Source organism: Apium graveolens, chromosome 10 (assembly GCF_009905375.1).
Source record: "Apium graveolens cultivar Ventura chromosome 10, ASM990537v1, whole genome shotgun sequence".
Lineage (NCBI taxonomy): Eukaryota > Viridiplantae > Streptophyta > Magnoliopsida > Apiales > Apiaceae > Apium > Apium graveolens.
The window spans coordinates 222527623-222550251 of NC_133656.1; the positions used below are offsets into that span (position 1 = coordinate 222527623).

The 22629-nt window shown below is 33.9% G+C and overlaps 2 protein-coding genes and 1 long non-coding RNA gene across 3 annotated transcripts; 2 read left to right on the plus strand and 1 right to left on the minus strand.

The window, feature by feature from the left end:
* The first annotated feature begins 840 nt into the window (after positions 1-840).
* Positions 841-2959, plus strand: LOC141691884 (uncharacterized). Its single transcript, XM_074496636.1, has 5 exons — positions 841-1075; positions 1180-1368; positions 1963-2298; positions 2410-2544; positions 2646-2959. Exons 1-5 carry the CDS (start codon positions 841-843, stop codon positions 2957-2959), a joined length of 1209 nt encoding a protein of 402 aa, XP_074352737.1.
* Positions 2960-5689: 2730 nt separating this feature from the next.
* LOC141690152 (uncharacterized) lies at positions 5690-6168 on the minus strand. The gene is made up of 3 exons (XR_012562670.1): positions 6092-6168; positions 5978-6007; positions 5690-5823 (listed from the first exon to the last, which is right to left on the minus strand). It is a non-coding gene; the product is annotated as an uncharacterized LOC141690152 (long non-coding RNA).
* A 1759-nt stretch (positions 6169-7927) lies between these two features.
* LOC141691886 (uncharacterized) lies at positions 7928-8920 on the plus strand. The gene has a single exon (XM_074496637.1). The coding sequence runs from the start codon at positions 7928-7930 to the stop codon at positions 8918-8920; it is 993 nt and encodes a 330-aa protein (XP_074352738.1).
* The last annotated feature ends 13709 nt before the right edge of the window (positions 8921-22629 follow it).

Consider the following 22629-nt stretch of genomic DNA (forward strand, 5'->3'; position numbering starts at 1 on the left):
GAGGTTGAGAATAGAATCAATGCAATGGGAGGTGCTTCTGACAATGTTGATCCAGATATTGTCGAGGAACTTTTAGGTATGTTAGACAAGAATAATGAGTTAGTCAAAGCTTTTCGCATGGCTCGGAATCGGTTTGAAAATGAAGAGCTGGATGAGTTTAAGTTAGTCCTCATATCATCTCAATCTTCTAGCGGTAGACCAAACCATATTACTCCATCTGATAAAGTTGTTGCTTTCATTGTTAGTGATGATACGGATACCGGTGGTTTTAGAGACACGATTGTGAATTCCAAACAAGAAGGATTGAAGAGGATATATGAAACAGATCCATATTTCATGCAGTTGCAATATCCACAACTGTTTCCTTGGGGAACCGAGGGTTATCATAAATGTATACCTCTGATAAGCAATAAATACTCTGAAATAGAGAATTTAGATGATGAAGACCTTGATCCTGACTCAACACAGAGGCGACATGTTTCACTAAGAGAATATTATTGTTACAAGATTATGATACGCACTTCTGAAGGTATTTACTAAAAGTAAGCAATGTGATTTGAATATAAAATGCGTAATGGCTATGTGCATATTTTCACCATCGTCTCATTAATTTCAGGTTTAACGCCATACCTTGCAGGACGTTTGTGGCAACAATATGTTATGGATCAGTTTGCTGCCATTGAACAATATAGATTAGACTGGGTTTCAACGCATCAAACTACCATCCGTGCTGATTTGTATAATTCTGTGTGTGATGCTCTCAGTAAAGGAGACCATGATCCAATGCATGTTGGAAAAGCTGTTATACTGCCTGCTTCATTCACTGGATCCCAATGATACATGTCTCAATACTTTAAGGATTCCTTGGCGATATGTCGTGCAATTGGTCATCCATCCTTATTTCTCACCATGACTTGCAACTCAAAGTGGCCAGAGATACAAGAAATGCTTAAATTGTTGCCCAATGTTGATCCTGTTGATGCACCAGATATTGTTTCTCGCGTTTTTAAACTGAAGCTTGATCAGCTATTAGATTTGATTAAAAAGAAGAACTACTTTGGAAAGTGTATAGGAGGTAAATTTATTTTTCTGGACACCGACAATTTTATATTTAATTTTTTTAATCATATCTACATACATGCATAGATTTAATATTTTCTTTACTTATATTTTGCACAGTTATGCATGTAATTGAATTCCAGAAGCGTGGTTTTCCACACGTGCATATACTAATCTGGATGAGCCCTGAAAGCAGACCTAATTCTATTGAAAAGGTTGACCAGTTAGTTTCTGCTGAAATACCAGATAAGAATTCTGATCCAATAGCATGTGAAGCTGTTAAAAACTACATGATGCATGGACCCTGTGGTAAAGACTTATACACATCTCCATGTATGGTTAAAGGAAAATGCATGCGTCATTTCCCAAAGAGGTGTGAATAAATAGAATGATACATATGTTCTGTAATAAGTCTATTTTATTATTAATCTCGACGCATGTAATATTTTATTTTGCAAGTTTAAGGGTAATACCTATTTTGACGATTGTGGTTTTCCTGTTTATCGGAGGCGTAACACTGGTAGAGTTATCAACAAAAAATGGATCAACCTTGACAATCAATATGTAGTTCCATACAATCGAGATCTTTTGTTGCGGTTTCAGTGTCATATAAATCTGGAAATTTGTAACAGTTCAAGATCGTTGAAATATCTCTTCAAGTGTTGTTTAAAGGGTCATGACACTGCTACAATGTTGTTAAAGAAGAAAAGTAACAAATCAGGGAGTGAACAAACTGCAAGATCCGTGAAGAATTTGGATGAGGTAAAGAATTTTCTTGATGGTAGATATGTTTGTGCATCTGAGGCATCGTGGAGGATTTTTGGGTTTGACATTCACCATCGTTCCCCAAGTGTTGAACGCTTACCAATACATTTGCCCGGTCAAAAGTACTTGAATTTTCAGAATCTGCAGATTTGGAGAATGTGTGCAATAACGCGACTTCCAAAAAAAGTAAACTCGAGGCTTGGTTTGTAGCTAACAGTGAATTTCCACAAGCTCGAAATTTTACGTATTCTGACTTTCCCACCCAGTTTACATGGATAAAGAAAACTACTAAATGGAAGCTTAGACAAAGAGGTGATGTGGTTGGGAGGTTAGCAGAGGTTCATGCAACAACTGGTGAATTATTATATCTTCGAATGCTGTTACTTAGATGTAAATGTGCTTTATCTTTCTCTCAGTTGCGCACTATTGATGGAACTACATATGATACATTTAAGGAAGCATGTGGTGCTCTTGGTCTGTTGAATAATGACAAGCAATGACATGATGCTTTGGAAGAAAATGCATTCTCAGCTATGCCAACCCAAATTCGGGCTATGTTTGTTAACATACTGGCATATTGGTCAGTGTCTGATCCGCTTGCGCTATGGGAAAAACACTGGCCAGCATTGTCAGACGATGTTCTTTATATTAGGCGTAAGATTCCAGATAACATTCATTTAACACTGTCCGAGTATGAAATCCAGAACTATGCTTTAGCAGGTGTGTGATCAGTATTAAATACATGATACGTTTGTTACTTTGTAGTATTATTTTTATTATTTTTATTTAGATGTCGGAACATTTACCATTTTTTTTTGTAGAGATTGAAAAGTTGTTAAATGATGTTGGTAAGTCCTTAAGAGATTTTCATATGATGCCATTTCCTGACGAACGATTTTTCACACTTTTTGTCAATCATCTTATTGTTGAGGAAACTAGCTACAAAAAAGAAGAATTGAGACTTAATCATGACAAAGCTCATAAAAATCTGAACTCAAGGCAGCTGGATGTATATAATGCAGTTGTTGATAATGTAAACAAAAATAAAGGTGGAATGTTTTTTGTTTACGGGAGCGGTGGATGCGGTAAAACGTTTCTTTGGCAAACTCTTTCACTACTAGAAAAACTTCAATAGACATCGACTAAAAACCGATGTCTTCGTGGGTGATGTTAAACACCCCCCATTTAACATCGGTTTTAAACTGATGGTAAATACAACATATAACATCAGTTCTTTGTTTAAAACCGATTTCTATATCTTGATATTAAATTTCTCATGCATATCTAATCTTCATATATCATCATAATATGGTATTTTTATCAATTTAAATATATGTGAGCTAAGCAAAATCTTTCAATTTAACCAATAAACTGATGTTACTAGTGCCGGTAACAACAGTTTTCATCAAAAATTGATGTTAACAATACCTTTGACATCGGTTCTTAATTGGTAACCGATGTCTATTTGTAACAAACTGATGTCTATAATACTTAATAACATCAGTTTTTTGTTTTAAGATTTTTTTTGCTGTAGTATTTAACATCGGTTTTTACTGATGTCAATGGTCCACTAGAACAGATGTATTAAGCTTTGACAAACATCATTTTCCATTGTAATGATGTTTGTACCTGTTTTATTAATGCACTTTTTAAAAATATTGATTCCAAAAACCAATGAACTACCAAAACCAATTGTTGCATAATACTAGTTATCTATAAATTTAACAACCAATATTCAAACATCCGGTACAACAGATTCATCTAATCCAAATATCAAGTACTACACATATCCATCCATATATTCTACTACTGTCTATACAAAGAATTTGACTTGGTACCGACAATAACATGTAAAATATCATTTGAGAAACGCCCTTATTCTTCTGCATCTTCCCACTCCTTAGTAAAGCTCCTGTAGCCTCTGGTCCCGTACGATGATAATAAGTTTTTGATAGACCTGAGAGGATTAATTTTGTTGTAAAATACTTCAAGCTATTAAAACAGCTGTAACAAATAACTATCCTAAAACAATAGAAACAAAGAAAAACACCAAAAAAGCTTGACATTCACCTGCCACTTTACTGTCTCAAGACTAGTTGCTAGTTGATGCCTATGATTGTTTACCGACACAAGTAGCCTATGGTCAGGATTACGGGTTTCTTGAGCAAGACTTTGCTCGAGCAATAAAACTCAAAACACTGATTCCATCCTATAACAAAAATCAACCATTTTAAGTCATAGCATAAGCAACAACTTAATCCTCCTGCTTTCTTTTCTCTTTTAGTTCTTTAACTTCACTCACTAATGCTGCATGTCAAAGTAGAACAATGGAGCAGGAAGCAATTAAACATCAAGAAATGAACTTTCCCAAAGTATGTAAAGCCAAAATTAAAATGGCCATATTAATTACAAGAGAGAAAATGGTTCATCCTCCGTATATATTCTAAAAACAAAGACGAAATGGAACTGTAAGCGATTAATATGTGCCATCATTAATACAAACACTTGCCAGAAACCTTATGAAAAGAAATATACTTCACGTTACTTGATTAAAAACTGAAACATATCAACAATACAAAGCCACTTCTCAATGATGATATATGTAAGCCACATACAGTTAGAAACACAGACAATGGTACTAAATATGACACTTGCATGTGTTAACGGTAAGTAGGTAGGTGCTGGTATCTACATTGGACAAAAAACAAAAAAAACTTGAACTTAACAGATATTCTGATGCATCTGTTTATGTATCCGTCATTGTGCTTGCTTGTTAACTTCCATTTTTACCTTTCTTGAAATTTTAATTTTTCAGCAACAATAACTGCCTAAAAGCCATGTCATAACTTGGTCCAAAAATTGATAACTATGATTGCTAATGCACCGAGCCATAATTTGTTTAAGCTAATTTAACAAAAAGGAAATTACCATGTAACACCCAACAATAATGTCTATCAACAATGAATACCAGGGAATTTTTTTACTTAAATTTTGTGCTCAAATTCTTTGAATCTTGTTGCTTGAAATAGAAACTACGGTGATCAAGCGACTTGTAATGATTCTTAGCATAGATTTCAGCCCAAACTTTATTGAAATCTAACCGACACTTCGACCACTCCTCTTGTTTCTACTTCAGAATTTATAGAATTTTTGTTCATGATGTTCAGTAACTCCTCGGCGCGCTTAGCAGTTGCAGTCACAGATTGCAGCAACATATCGAGCTCAAACCTGGAATAATCAGAAAAGGTTTAAGCCAAGCAGAAACAACATCACAACATTGGTTGACGAGTCAAATACTTTATAAATTTGAACCACCACGGGATGGTGTCATATCAATAAATTCATAGTAACTTTATATGGAAGTGAGAAGGAAAAGTAAAACTTTTTTATATGTTAACTAAATATTTCATAAACTATACATCAAACTTGATATTTGAAATTATTCTACCTTGCTACAACAAAATTTGGAAACTGTGAAACTTGACAAATCAACAATTCGTCAAAACAAATTAGAATATGACACTGACAGATAAATGATAGATACAGGTAGACATTGTACCTATCATCTTCACATCTAAACAGACTCTCTTCATATTGGTTTCTGCGCATATGTTTGAAAGAGTAATCCTCACTACCTGAAGTCACAGATACCCAGTGATCATTCAGGACATGTGCTCTCAGCTCTGATTTCTAACTTGCCAATGGTATTGGATACTGAAAAAGAGAAAAGTTTAAGCACTGCTAAGCAACCAACACAAGAACAGTAGTTTCCACAAGAAAATAGAAAACATTGACATAATCCTACATCATCAGGAAGAAGCGTGTAACTAGGAGTACACCGCTGACAGCTAGTGAGATCCAGCTCTTGTATGGATTTTCCCCAATATTTCTCCTTCACCCTGTCCCTTTCTTTAATTATATCTATGTCACGTCGAGGATCCCTTTCTCTTTCCTCTACCTTCAGTGTTTTGGATGCAAATCCTTCAGTCCAAAAATGTTCTGCAATCATTTAATGACTTCAGCAGGATTCTCATTACATTAATCAAGAAAATTTTTTAGCATTTGAACTGGTATTCATCAACATGCTGCAATCATAAAAGTAAAACCTAATGTGCTGCCATATAATAATAACAACCAGAAATCAAAAGCATACTTTTTCTCATTACCCCAGCAAGGAATCCATCTGCAAAAGTGGATTACAAAAGATTAAAAAAAGTGTAGACAGATACAAAATGAACAATTCAGCATTTCTTTTCATAAAAATTACCAGTTCCTTCGCATAGTTACAGAAAATCCTTGAACCCTTCCATAAGATCTGTGTCTTTTCCAATTAAATCTGCAACCTGAAACGCAAAAGTATTTTAAACCACTTCAAAACAAAGAAACTCTTTTACTTGCGTTATAGAAGTTCAATTCTGCAATTGAGTTTTAGCATCTAGCAATCATTAAACCTATTACTAAGAAAACAGAGTCCGATTGTGATTTTTTGTGTTTCTATAATTTCAAACCACTTCAAAACAAAGAAACTCTTTTACTTGCGTTACAGAAGTTTAATAGATCGGAAGTTGAGTTTTAGCATCTAGCAGTTATTAAACCTATTACTAACAAAACAGAGTCCGATTGTGATTTTTTGTGTTTCTATCATTTAATGCCTACTTATGTTTGACTGAACCCAAAACAGGTACAGATAAATTCTTTAAAAACAATACAGCAAGAAAACTTGTTGATTAAACAAGAATAGCAAGTCCAATAAATTCCAATGAAAAGATATTGAAATACTTTCAATTCAATGTGACAAACACATTGAATCTAAACCAATGGCCATATATTAACATCTCTGAGGTCTCTATTTGTTAAGCATGTTGCACAAACATATATAACTCAACAAATTGAATTACTGTATAGTTTGTTGGAAGTGAAAAATTACAAGGACCTCCTTCTGTCAGAATCACAAGCGAGGTGTAACTGTAGATAAATTAACAGCCTGAAAATCCATAACAAGAAACAAATTCATAACAATGCTCAAGAAAATTTAAAACAATTAAAATATTAAAAAATTACCCAATGTAGAACACTACTGAAAACGATTAAAAACATGAAAAATTGCACAACTTATATTAACATGCTCAATGTATTATGCACAATAAGAACAATCACTCTACTAATTAAAAAATAAAAAATTAAGTTTTCAAATTGAAACCCCCAATTCTAAATTAGGGTTTAAAACTTACTTAATTCATTCAAGCTTTAACCTCCAACTCAGACTTGAACCCCAACTTGAACCCCGACTTAAACTTGAACTCCGACTTAAACTTCGACTTATCTTTAAACAGACAGCACAGAAAGATATGAGAGCAGAGAGAGAGAGAGAAGATAACACAAGAGAGAGACAACATTCCACACAGAGAGATAGCATATTGAGAGAGTGGTGGGTGTTCTTGGATGAGAGCACAGAAGAGTGAGAGACGAGAGAGGGGACTTTTTGTTTTAATGTTACGATCTGTGTTTTATATTTTATGATTTTGATTTTGATTTTTAATTTTTTTTAACTAAAAAGAGGGGAACATTTGGTTGAAAAGAGGGGGAATTTTTCTAAGGAAAAAAATAAGGGGGAAATCTTTAAAAGGGAATGAAGTATTTGGTTAAGGGGGGAAATGGGGAAGGCGCGCTGATTAAATTTTTTAAAATAGACTTTTAACATCAGTTGGGCTAAAACACCGATGTTTATAAACACAAAAGACATCGCTTGCTCAAAACCGGTGTCTAAAACACCTTTTACATCAGTGCAATAAGCAACCGATGTCTTTGAAGCGATGTCTATTCTACTTTTTCTAGTAGTGTTTGTTCACATTTTCGATCAGAAGGAAAGATTGTTCTTCCTGTTGCAGGCTCAGGAATTGCCGCTACATTTCTTCCTGGTGGCCGAACAGCTCATTCTAGGTTTAAAATACCGCTTAAATTAGATCAGAGTTCTATTGCTGGAATAAAACATGGTACATACATTGCAGAGTTGATGCAGCACACAAGTCTTATAAAATGGGATGAAGCTCCAATGCAGCATCGCTATGCATTTGAAGCCGTGGACAGAAGCTTGTGAGACATAATGGTTGCCGTTGATGTAGAACGAGGAAAAAGACCCTTTGGTAGTATTACAGTTGTTTTTGGAGGCGATTTTCGACAGATATTACCTGTTCTGCCTAAGGCTGGAAGGGCTGAAATAGTGAATGCATCATTTAACAAATCCCGGCTTTGGAAATCTTGCAGGGTCTTTCTTCTTAGTCAGAACATGAGATTACATTCAGGTAATTCTGAAGCTAGAAATAAAGTAATAGCTGACTTTAGTAAATGGCAACTTGAGATTGGAGACGGAAAAGTTGAATGCATTGATACTCATCGTGCAGATGTTGAAAATGAGTTTGTAGTTCCTGATGAATATGTTGTCAAGAGTCCTTTGAAAAGTCCCATTAAAACCCTAATTGACATTATATATCCAGATTTTCAGAATAACTTGCATTCACAGGAGTATATGAGATCGAGATCTATTTTGACTCCAACAAACATTGTAGTTGATGACATCAATGCACATATTCTTGAAAGAGTTCCGGGTAATATGCATACTTATCTCAGCCAAGATTCAATTGAAGACAGGGGTGCTGACGAGAATGACTTTGATTCATCATTTCCAGTTGAGTATCTGAACTCCATAAATATGCCATGTATGCCTAAACATGAGTTGAAAGTAAAGGTTGGAGCTGTTGTTATGTTGATGAGGAATTTATATCAGATTATGGGTCTATGCAATGGTACAAGGATGATAGTTACTGGCTGCAAAAAAAATAGTATAGAATGTCAAATTCTCTGTGGATCTAAAGTTGGTACGAAACATCTAATTCCAAGAATCGATATGGTCCCAACAGACACAAATTGGCCATTTGAATTTAAAAGAACACAATTTCCTCTCCAACTATGTTTTGCCATGACTGTGAACAAGAGCCAAGGTCAATCATTGGACACAGTTGGATTGTATCTTCCTCGGCCCGTATTCTCTCATGGTCAGTTATACGTTGCAATATCCCGTGTTACATCTCCAGAATGACTACATATTCTTATTGATGATGATAATGAGAAAAGCGCAAATATAACATCAAATGTTGTGTTTGAAGAAGTCTTCTACAACCTTCCTAAATTGTGATAATATTTGATTTAACTAACTTATTGTAATTGTTTGACCATGAGTATTTTGTACTTGAAATCCTTATTTCGTGGTATGTGATTTGTTTAATAGTTGAATTTGATTTTATTATTATAATTTTATGTCATTTCGTTTGGAAAAACTATTTATTGTATTTAAAAATAAAAAAAAGAATGGCATGTATATAACAAAGCTGTATAATTAGTTCCCACTAATCCATCTAACTAACTTGATGCTGAGCCAATCACATTGATCCTCATCGTATCAAATAATAATTTATCCAATCAAAGGATATGTTTATGATTCAGTTAAAGGCTGATTAGATTATCCCTTTACAGGCCTTATGCCCGTAGTAAAAGGGAAAGATCAAATCCGTAATATATGTTTGTCGTGCACTTCATTCAACAACATGTCATCAATTATCATTCCCGTTAATGTAGGGTAATGGACTACAAAAAGACCACCACGTCGGTGTGATATTCTAAGTTCAGTACCTCGATTAAGAATAGAACATGTAAGCTCTCTCAGGAGTTGTGACTTTTAAATTCTAATAATAGATCATCTTGTTTAATATAAATTACAAATTGTTTTCACAGAATCTTGCAAAGATGGAAGCCCTCATGTTTGAACACATTTTAAGTCTTGACAAGTCTAGGTCAGATTGGAAGAAGGCAAGAGTTACAAGAATGTGGCCTACTGTGTCTTCTGAATCAGGAATAACGAAAGGCTGAAATCTCATTCTTCTTGATGGTGATGTAATTACCTAATCTGTTGATTTCGTTCTATATTGATTATGTTTACATTTTTATAATGGATATTTATGATTATACTTTTCCACTTTATACTGTGTGCAGAATACTCATATTCATGCATTTTCTTTTGCTGATACTTGGAAACTTATTGGGAAGAATATTGTTGAAGGAGCTGTTTATATTATTGACACGTTTATGATTAGGGATGCTTCTGGGAATTTAAAGCCTGTTTTCACAGACACATCTATAAGATTTACAAATGCTACCACTTTCCAACCATGCACCGATTATGTTATGATTCCAAAATACAAATTTGAATTTATGGATTTGGGTGATTTGATGGATGAAGCCAGAAAATATGGTCCTAAAGAAAATCCAGAATTTGCTATAGGTTACTTCGTCTTTCCTATTTGGTTTATTATTATTTGTATTAACAATTGTTATAAAAGTTCTGACTGCAATCCATGTGTTTATATATTATAGATATAATTGGAGTTGTTGAAGACTTTATTAAAGTAAGCAAAATTCCCATTAAGTTTGGAGATAGGGATATTGTTCGATTCAAGATTTGTGATGCAAGGTTATTCTTTTAATTCAACAAACAATTTTTTATTAATTTTTACGTCGTTATCAATTCTGGGACCTTGATCAATAAATAATTAAATGTTTACTTGATTACATTGTAGCAACAAGCACAGGGTTGGTATATGGGGAGATATGGAGAAAGTTGTCAGTGATCAATATGAGGAATATAACCATGAGGAAAATGTTATTGTAATCTTGACAAGCGTAAAGCTAGGAACATACAACGGTTTGATCTTTAGTATTTTATGCTATATACTAATTTGTCAGTAAGGTTATACACGGTTATATTAAATTACATTTTATATAAGATACATATTGCTTTAAAACTTTAAATACGCTTCAAATCAGCAGCTTGGCATCCTCGAAAGTGTACTTCAATCTTGATGATGAGTGTGTACTTGAGATGAGAAACAAGTACAATCTTATAAACATTTACTCCTTTTCCATATTTTGTCAAGATTGCATATGATATGTACATTATATAATGTGTAGGCTTGAACTTGAAGGCTATAAGCCGTCGAAGGATGATACGGATAATAGCTATGCGTTAACATTGGCCTCTCCTTATGAGTTTATAAATCTGAAAACATTAGTTGACAATGTTGTTGGCAGTGTTGAGGTTAATTCTTTTTTGACAAAAGTTTTAGAGCATTATCTTAGATTTATATGCAGTATAATTTTCATTTATAACATTATCCTCAAAATTATCATTTGCAGAAGAAATTGTATTGTGGTTTGACAATTTCTAAGTTAGAGGAAGGACATCCTTGGTTTTCATATTCATGTAGCAAATGTCAATTAGAAGTTGTTGAAGTTGGGAATATATTTAAATGCGGTAAATGTAATCGCACTTTTCCAGTTGCTGAAAAAAGTTATTGACACATAGGAAATAATATATTTAACATTCGGTTGGTACAATTTCTTTGGATTACGAAATGTTGAATTATTTAATACTTTTTTTCACTCACATATTCAGTGTAAAGGCTGTTGTTGTGGATCAATCGTTCTCATGGAGCATTCTTCTCATGGATCGTATTGTGAAACGGCTCATAGGATGCTCTGCTTCACATCTTTATTTGAAGCAAACAAAGGTTCAATCAATTACATTTTTAAAATTTGTTTCTATATTATAAATTGTTTGCAATACATACCAATTATGTTGATGACTTAATTATGAAAACAGGAAGAGGTAGCTGCTAAAGTGTTTCCTGCATTTCTGCATGTCATGGACGGGAAAGAAATTATTGTTGTTGTTGAAGTTCATGCAGCCAAAGATGTTTCTGAAAATTTTATCATCAAGGCCCAAGACATGTATGATTCAAACATGTATGCCATGTCAACTTCTGAATCATCCAATCATGTTGATTTCCCTACCCTTGATTTGTCAGAGGTATGAGAATTTTTTCATAAATTACTGTTATTGCATATTTTGGAATATAATTAAACATTATTGACTAAATGTTTGCATTATAGTCATTTGATCAGGCCGAGAGTTCAAAAACCCCTGGATCTTGCAAATCCGTCAGTAAGAAGATAAAAATGGTAAATAGTAATAATAGTTTTTGAGTTAATCTCTTAACGTATGCGTATATTACATTAAAATGCTCTAATATTACGGGAGAAGTGATGATGTGCTTCTGTTTTGTGGCATGTATGCGGCATTTGATCTTGCAATCCAATTTCCTAAGCTTTTATTTATGATATTTCTTTATCACAGTGAACTCTAAACATTATTTCCGGTTGTTTCAAGTTTATTTTTATATTATAATCTATGAAGATTGCTCTTTGATTTTGTTTGTCGTTTAATTCATAATTTTGGATAATCACATTTTTAATGTTTAATGCAATGTTAAGAGGAACACTAAATTTTTGATTCCTGCTTTTAGTTATATATGTTACAGGTAGTTAATCTTATATAGTTATAACTGTTTCAAGTTAGTTATTAATAAAAAAAAACTGTTTTATAAATAAAACTCAACATCCATTCCCCAACAGTCACATCTCTGTATCTTTTTTAAATATATAGAAGTCTGTCATTATGGTTGAGATTAGTTGGTCTTTAAACATTTTAGTAAGAATACCAAAAACACAAAACAGGTAATCATGGAACATGTTGAACGTGTATGAGAATTCTCTGCTCAAGGTTGGATCAAGATAAATGTTCACGGTGAGTTTGTTCAGAATGCTCCTGAAGGCCAAAATAGAAATGGCATTGGCGTTGTTGTGAGAGATTCAAATGGCTTTCTTCTTAGATTAACATATGACACCATTCCAGGCCTAACTAATCTGAATAGTGCTTTATGGGCTGTTTTGATAGGAATGCGTAGAGCATTTCAAGAGCAGTATGAACGTGTTATCATTGAGACTGATAATATCCAGGCTTACCGTGAATGCAAGTACTACAGAGAGGACGGATTAACACCACATACTAGGAGCACTTTCAGATTTATCCTTTCACGTCTTAATGATCCTAACATTCGTTATGAAATTAATTTGGTACAGCCACAAAGGAACTCTGTTGCAAGACGCTTGGCATCTATTGGTAGACAAAATCTCCATGATTTGCAGACGTTGGACCGACCTATTGACAACATTCAAGAATTTCTTAATATGGATTTAGGTATTGGCCCTCCACAAGCCCGGTTTCAAGATGTTGAAATTGATAACCCTGAACCAGTTCAAGATGGTGTTGTTGTGAATTTTTAAGCATGTTCAATTGTTTGTGTTTGTTCCTGTTAATTATATATAAGTACTGAATCCTTATGTAAAAATGTAAAAATAATGTACCAATGGGTTTTATATATCAATGTAAATAATTATTGTACTTAGTAAATATGTGAATGTGAAAATATGTTTGATTTGATGTTACATGGATTCTCCATTCCTATTTTTTTCGATTACCTACAATGTTGTATTTTGTTACTGACACATTATTCAAATAAAGTCATGATTATGTTTATTCCCACAAGGTAAAAATATTTTGGCAACTGTTTTTATTATTACAAGTCATAATGATGTATTAATATTTTCCAATAATCCAACTTACTGCCATTTAATCATTACGCATTTCTGAAGTTATAACTCTTAAAAGTAGAGTAGAAAGTGAAAAGTTTTTCTTCACATTCAGTGTAGTTAATTGGAATACATAAACCACTTTATATTTATACAGAGTTGGAGAACTCCAAGTTTGCCCGCCTTTACATATATAACTGTTGTATTTAGACCTTATCATAATCAGTTATCATTGTAATTCTGCTTCATTACCAAATCACTATCTTCACTACATCATGGCAAACTTTAACATTTTCAGCATTGATACTGATATTATGGCTATATTGTTTGCATTCATAATACACGATCTTGATAGTTTTCACATGTTTGGAAAGTTGTTGATGGCCTATTTCACCAAAGCAAGCCGAATCCAAGTTAAAGAGATGTTGCAGAAGCTCAATTAGGATGCTCTATACCAGTACCATAATCATTATCTACAAGTTAGGCGTGACCAATTCCATGGCTTTATTCGTCTTGCCATTTCTCTTGAAGTTGAGCAAGCATTGTTTTATAACTCGGTTCGAATGCTTTTCATGCGTAATAATGTGGATCATAATCTTCAAACTCTTTCTTTTCTCTCCGGTAATCATTTTCCATCTTATTTTAGTTTTGTCTTTTTTAGAGCCGTGTACAGACCATATAAAAAAGATCAGGTTGTTGAAGAAATGTCTCATATTGTTGGAATGGTTGATCTTAAATCGAAGTTAGTAGACATTGTTCATTTGCTTGAGGATATGTACTGGTACATATCGGATGTAGACAATATGCTTCCTCTTTATAAATTTTGTCCAAATGCAAGAAATAAAGACCCGATAAACAGAGTTGAAGGTAATCCTTTTGGTGAACAACTTTGGTATTCACTTTGTGAGTTGACTGTGAAAGAGAAGTACCGTGAAGAAGGTGAATTTTATAATCAACGTTTAACCATGTCACACATATGGAATACAGGTTGTGGTCATTGCAAAGTGCAGTTACTGTAATATCCGGGATATATCGTGTAATTATTATTTCTAATAGATAATTATTATATGTATTCAGTATCTATTCTGTGAATTATTTGTTAAGTGTTAAATGTGTTCGGATATTTAAAAATATTATTAATTGAGTATTTAAATTTTTATATGTTCCAAATAAAATATAGATAATTGTCATATCTTCCTAATTATTTTTATGTTGATTTATGAATTTATAGGAATCATATGAATTTTATAAAATCTTTTTCTGGGTATTTAAAACCTATTTTATAAAAACGGGAACCAACCGACGTCATTCGTATTTACGTTTTTACAACCCGAAACTCTTCCGAGAACTCCTTCCTAACCGAATTGCAATATTCCGAGCATTTTCCATGTTTCGACTTTTTCGATCCGGCGTACGGTTTGTCCAGCGCTGGTCCCGACGCAACATTTTTGATACAATATTCGTTTCGGTAAATCAATAAAACTCGTATTTTCGATAAACGGGAGCTTTTTATTAAACTATCACAATTATCACATCGTAATACGTGTAACTAGGCGCTGAGACCAAGACCGCAGTACAAATTGTACTGATTTGGATAATTATCCCGAAAACCGATACCATTTGGATCAGTTTTTATAAATAAACGTACCATTTTATATTCGGGATGATCCAACGGGATACTAATTTTCCGTAATTATAAATATCCTTTACCGTATTTTATTTTGTACCAAAAATCATTTGTAAACAGTTAAATAGATAATTATCTAGAGAAACGAACTGTGTTCTTCGTGTTCTTCGCAATCAAACGAGAATTTGAAGAGGTTATTGGAATCCGATGGAGACGTATGAATAGTCAAAACGAAGCCCTCGACGAGACAATCGTAACCGTATCAAAATCTTCGAATATGGGTATTTATTTTTCAATTTCATATTTTTCAGTTTTGAATTATTTAAACTTAAATTCGGATTTTGATTTAAAGGAATTGTTTGATGATTTTGTTGGTTGATTATGATTGTAGGGGTTCTAAGGATGAGTTTCATATATTATTTGCGTGATTTGGTTCAGTGAATAGTGAAAACGAGTTTTGGAATTTTACAAGATTTTTAAATTGATTTCTTGGTTTAATTTAGTGTTGTTGAATGTTTTGGATAGTGGGAACGTATTATAGATGATCCCAGCTTCATTTTGGTACTGGATTGATTGAGTTTGGTTAAGTAATCAGGGACATCGGCCTTTTAGCCGGAACTGAGCTCGAGGTTGCCGGTTTCCATGGCTTTTCGCCGGAAATCGCGAACCACGGCTCATCTGTAGCCACTGTTGCCACACTTATATAGCCGGGTTGAATTGTGACAGGTTATGATTAAAAATTCTGGAAAAGGGGACGGTTTTAGGGGCTGTTAGGCGGTGGCCGGAAAACGGCGACATCGTCGGTTTCTGGGTTCAACCCCAGATTCCGGTGAAGTTCTACCAGATCTGGTAGGGTTCCCAATGACCCGACTTCGACCCGCCACCTGACCCGACTTCGACCCGCTCTCCCCAAATTCTGTTTCTAAAAATCCGTTTCTGCAAATTTTATTTGAAAATAAATCCAAAAAATTCATTATTCATTTTCTAAAATTCATTTTTAATTCCAAAAATCATTATTTATTTATTCTGAAAATTATTTTTAATCCAAAAATAAATCTGAATTTTGTAATTAATTAACTTTAGTTAATAATTAATTATTTAATTAGTCAATTAATTTAAATATTAATTGATTAATTAATTTAATTACTAATTAATTGATTTTAATTAATTATTTAATTAGATTTAATTAGTTAAAAAATGATTTAAAAATTCCGAAAAATAGTTTCGAGCTTTAAAATATTATTTTAAATTGTTTCCAAGGCTCAATAATTATTATAAAATTGTTTTAAAGCCAGAATTGGCCAACCGAACCCTGTTTATTACTCCGAAATTGATCCAACGACCCGTTTTAATTTCGAAAAATGTTTTAAAAATCATTTTAAATACCTGAAAGCCTGTTTATGACCCGATACTTCTTTATAAATGATATAGCATTGATTATGTGACGTGCTATGTGTTATATGTGACTTGTCGGTTGACTGTCGGTCTATATGTTTGGTGATTACTTGTTTATAGCGTAACTTTCAATCCGTTAATCGGATCTGGATAAAACGAAGGGTAGATAGAAGTGTATGTTGAATAGAATCGTATGAGTTAAATATTAATAGATACTTATGATGCCTAGCAGAGTAAGCAAGGAGTAGGAAAGAGAAGCAGGTGATCAGAAAATGGAATTGACATGTAGAAAATACAGCAAGTAATCAGAGGGTAGAAGCAAGGCATATGAGAAGCAAATGAGTGATTGTTGAATGGAGTCATTAGACGAGTACAAAGTGAAGTTGAAATTGATTATGATAAGGCAAGTATTTCTAAACCATTCTCGAGATATAAAGCAAATATTTTTAAATTCTCTTGTGACATACTGTTAATACCCAAATTAGCTCTGTTTTATACTGTAAGCACTTTGAATCCTTTAGCCTTGAGCCTGAGCCACATCATTTGATCTTTGAGCCGCAAGCCTTATTCTTTGTGAACCATTTCTTGTTGATTTACCAGATATTAAACCACACAAATACAATACTACTCCACAAATATATATCCATCATATACCAAACACTGAAACAGAATTGTTTAAACATACAGAAACTTTTATACTCAACCATACCTTGTGATATCAAAGTACTAAAACCTTGTCAAAACACTATTCATCTAATACCCAATTATCCTACCGGCTGGAGGCCACTTCTTTTATGTACTTTGACATACCCTTTCAGTAACCATGAATTTTTACCATGCTCTTATACAAATGTTTTATTGTTACGGATTATGATCTGCTTTTATTGAATTTTATCGTTATCATATTGAACTGCTTTAGAATTGGATAGTTTTTTTTTATGTGGACCAGATTCGTGGTCAGACCATATCGATGGTCAAGTTAGGCCAATGTGTGCCTTGGATCCAGTAGTCAGAGCAGTGCTGTGTGCTTTGCTCGGGGTTAGTGTGTGACTGATCAGCAGCCTAACCTTGGTTTTAAAAACTTAAAATGAATATCCAATTATATTGGTTGTTCAACAAGAAGCTTGATTCCTTTGAATCACCTCGTTTATTATTGTTTGACCTCAGTTATTGATAATATGACTTGCTGAGCTAGTTAGCTCACTCTTGCGAATCTTTTTATGTATTCTACAGTTAAGAAGGATACGGTTGATAGCAAGGTTTCCCAGTTCAATGTTCGAGCTAGGATTCCAGATTATGGTTGATCGAGCTAGCAGGAGCTTAATGCAGTAGTGAGATAGTAAGGTTGTAAGAATAATTTCATATCAGTTGTAAATTAAATTAGTTGGGATTTGGTACGTTGTAATAAAAGTTAAGGTTGTGGCTTGTTTTCATACTTTAACCTGCTGCGATCCGTGGTTAAGTAAAGCAGGGTCATTGTAAATAATATTTTATATACAGGTTTATATTTTGTGTATGTATTGTGGACCCCAAACTTTTGACCCGGGTTTGGAGGGTGCCACAGGTTGGTATCAGAGCTACAGGTTATAAGTCACTGAAACAAGCCTAGATTGTCTGGATTGGGTAGAGGGTTAGGATTAGGAATAGGAATAGAAAGATAGGTCATCGCGAGGTTGAGTGCGACTGTATAGTAAGTCTCCGACACGGTTCGTGTTGCGATTCGGGATTCTTAACTAGCGACGTGATATCCAGGCAACGGCAATGGCAGATCCTGATTTCCCTACATCAACTGATTGTTTGGAGATTTCCGTATAAGGATCGTCATCTTCTTCCAGATTCAATTTGCGCCTTGTTCTTCCATCAGTATTAGCGGTATTACCTTCTGTTATGACAGTCGCGCCTCTCCAAGTTATTTAACGCTATTCTATCATCTCTCGATATGAGACTACCTATTCAAGAACCTTTATTTGCTTATTCTTGTTCTTTTGAACATTCAACTATGAATGTATCTTTTCTGTTTACTATACACCATATTCTGTATCCTTAGTTTAAAAACCTTTCCAATGAAACAACAGCATTTGCGAGAAGGGATATGATAGCTGCAGTAAATGGTGAGTATTGAGATACAAATTAAGGTGAGAAGGAGTTTAGAAAGAAGATTCAAGTGTTCTGGAGGATGGCTGTTATCAGGTTACAAGAAGCTATTAGTAATTAGGCCACTCATGACTAGCTTGTGAAATGAAATAGAAAAGTGTTGAAGAGAGAGGGTTAGTGGAGATTAGGGATATGAAGATTTCTTGAAATTAATGGTGTTATAATAATGTGATATATATTTTAACAAGATGATGTGACATTAGCTGACTTGTTGACTATTGGATAGTCTGTTCCACTCAATGATTGCAAAGTGGTTAACAGGAGTACTACTAGTATGGGAGCCTTAATGTGAAGCTGTGAATAAGATAACGTACAACGACAGCGGAAGTTTTCATTGATTACAGAAAGTAATAGACCCCAATGAAGGAGAGGAGATAAATGGAAGTGAATGGACCTTTGAGGGATCATTTCTTTAACTTGGGATCTGGTCATAAGAAGGACAACAACCAACTCATATAGTAAGGATTACCAGATTTGTGATTTTCATAAATTTTAAAACAAGTTTAAAAAAAAAGATTTTTTTTTCCTCACAAAAAAATTTCTAAAAGCCTTTTTGAATAAAATAAGTTTTAAACCTTGGTTGTCAAGTTACTACTTGAGTTTCTTGTTTGTTAAAAGACCCGGATTATCTAGAAGGATGTTGTTTCAGACTCAGTATTGTTAATTCGGAGAACGAGGTAACCTGCAATTATGAAGAAGTGGGTGCAAGTATTGTCTGATAGGATTAACAATAGAACCGGCGTACGGAGTAACTATTCATCCAATTACTGGGATTATCAGAGTTCGAAGAATTCATTGATTAAACGAAAGCCTGAGCATGACCGAAGAAGATTGGGAAAATTTCCAGACTTTTCTAAAGGAAGAATATTATTAATAAAATGATCGTTATGTTGAATGATTCATGGTTATTCCAAATTAAAAAGAGGAAACTCAAGGTTATCTGATAAGAACACCATTATGATCGAATTGTTAAAGTATTATACGTGTAGGTGCGATGTTACAGACGCGAGACTTAACAAGTAAGAATCTACCATAATGCTTAGTTGTGAAGGCATTTTAGCATACTTCTAAAGTTGTTATGTGATACAATTGGGAAATGATCGAGCAAGCTCGAAAGATGAATACAAGTGAAATGTGGACGGTGACCAATGGTATCATTCTCGCCCTCAACGTTACAGCGTATATTCCTTTTTAATTCCTAAAATGTCTGAACTCCTATTCTTAATAAATTCTTTCTGATGATATCAAAACGGAGGATTTTGCATTACTTTCAAATTCAATTGTTCCCCTCAAGTTTTGTTTTTTTTTATTAGGGACAAACAGTGTTATGATGAGACACTTTATCGGAATGACGAAGAGTCAGGTGGGATGCCACCTAATCATGTGTTGTATGCCATACAGTATGAAAGACTGGCCATCTTAAGTACCAATGTGGTTGTCTCATTCATATTCAAATCATTACTTCTTCTTTCTTTTCAACTCTAAGTCTATTAAAATTGTGAATCCTTCTAGTTGTTTCGTTGTACCGTTGTTCTTTGCAAGAGCTTTTCAGATAAAAGTCAACACATTATACGCTAAGCGGGCAACGTCTCATCTACCTCTCATGTATGGAAAGGAAACAAGGGCATATGGTGAGAATTGCAAATCACTGGCCCTAGTCAGGGATGCATTAACAGTCAAGGGAATTTACTTCGATAAGGGATACGTCTCCGAGAACGAGAATTTGTGATATGTTATTTAGAATATGGATGTGATGACATGGAAGATTATCGCGGAAACCTTTTGCGTTAAAGTTTTAAAAGACGTGGAAGCAATTTGATCGTATATCTCTCAAGGTTTTATTGATAAGATGAATTATCTTGTCGAATCAATAAGTTTATGACTAAAGGACTAGCAAGTTAAGAATGTGCAGTTATTGAATAAGTAAGTACCAATGGCGGAATTAATATTTCTGGCAATAAGTTACGAAGAACTGATATCATTTGAGATAAGAGGATTTGACATTATTCTAAGGAGTGGATTAACTATTCAAGTGTGATGCCCAGATAGACCGTCGTGATGGAAGATAGTTCTGAAGACGCTAAATGAGAACATGAAGAAGTTTAAAGGACAAAGGAAAGTAAAGAACTTGTTAAGAATGATTTAGGATATAAGTGTTATGGCGATTATAAATAAGAGTTAGGAGTAAACCGAACTTGAAGATTTTACAGTCTCAGGATAGGTTTTCAGATGAGTTACCAATATTCCCTTTAGATAAAGAAAATGTGTTTATGAATGGTTTATCACCTGAAATGAAGCCAGTGTCCAAAGCCCCGCACAGAATGGCACCAGATAAAATAAAGGAGTTACCAGAACAAACGCATGAGATAATTAGAAAAAAAAAGCAACTGGACCTAGCGTACCCCTAAAGTGCACCGACACAATGTGTTAATAAGAAAAATGGAAGTGTGAGATTATGTGTTAGCGAAAGCTCAACAAGTTTACTCTCAAGAGCAGATATCTGTTACCTCGAACCAATGATTTGTTTAATTAAATGAACGAAGCAGGGTATTTTTTTTATATAAGATTGAATTAAGACTGGGTATATTACCAAGTGAAGATTGAACTTATGGACATATCAAGGATAATTTTTAGAACTCAGTACTGTTGTTATAAAATTCTAGAAATGTTAGTTGGATGAACTGATATACCAGTGATATTTAAATTTGATGAGTAGAATCTTGAAGCAGGAATCTGGATAAGACGTATTGGTGTTACTTAAGAAGAACCATGCAACCTATACAATGATAGATGAGGAGTCAAAGAAGAAAGAAGCGGTATAAAAAGTTTACCAGGTGAAAACTTTAATGGCAGGAGGTATAATTCTTAGTACAGAAAGTCAGTAAGGAGGAGACAAAAAGGGTTTTCGGCAGAAAAATTTAAAGATGGTAAGAATGAGGAAAGACCAGAAGCACTAACAAAAGTAAGAAGTGTCATTATGGGCCAGATACTATCGGAAATTTGTGCAAGATTTCTTGAAAGTTGCAATATTTTAGATGAAGCTAACCAGGAGAAGCAAGAAGGTTATATGAAATGGAGAAGGGTGAAAAAAAAAGTTTTGCGGAGTTAAATGAAAGAATGGTTACAACACCTATTTTATCACTTTGAAAGTATCAGGGAGTTTTGGTAGTCTATAGTGATACTTCTCGTAAGGGAATAGGATGTGTGTTGACGCAAAATAATAAAGTTATTGTATATGCATCCAAACAACCGAAACCTTATGAGCAGAAGTACCCTACTCATAACTGGGAATTAAAAGCAACAATAGTATTCGTTTTGAAAAATTGGGAAATATTATAAGTATAGAGAAAGATGTGAGATATACACGGACCATAAGAGTTTGAAGTATAAACTCCCGAGGAAAAGCAAATGTAGTGGTAAAAGATGAGTAAGAAGGAGAGAGAATGAATATAGAGACTGTAACAGAAGAATCATCTATGGAATTCTAGAAGTTGGAATTGGAAGTCAGGGTTCATGATCCAAAAGGAGTAAGAATGTATAAGTACAACTTTTCAGTCAGAATTGTTAGAGAAGATAAAGAAGTGTCAGGAAGAGGTAATAGATCAAGATATAAATCATTTAGCAGATTAAGAATTGTGCACCCAAAAAGGATGATCAAGGTATTCTTAGGTTTTCTTCTAGAATTTGGATTCTACCAGTGACGGAGTTGAAGAATGGAATTTTATAAAAAGCTCAGAATTCAAGGTATTCAATCATCCAGAGAATACCAAGATGTATAGAGATTTAAAGGAAAATTATTAGTAGCCAGATATGAAGAGGGAAATTGCGGAATGGATTAGCAGATGTTATACATGTCAAAGAGTTAAAGTAGAGCATTAGAGACCAAGTGGATTGCTACATCTATTGGAGGTTCCAGAGTGGAAGCGGGAGCATATCACCATGGATTTCATAGTTGGGTTGCCCAGGGACAAAAGCTAATCATGATGCCATTTAGGTTATAGTGGATAGATTTACCAAGTCAGCTCATTTTCTGTCTATAAATGGAAGATTTTCACTGGACAAGTCAGTTCATATGTACTTAAAAGAAA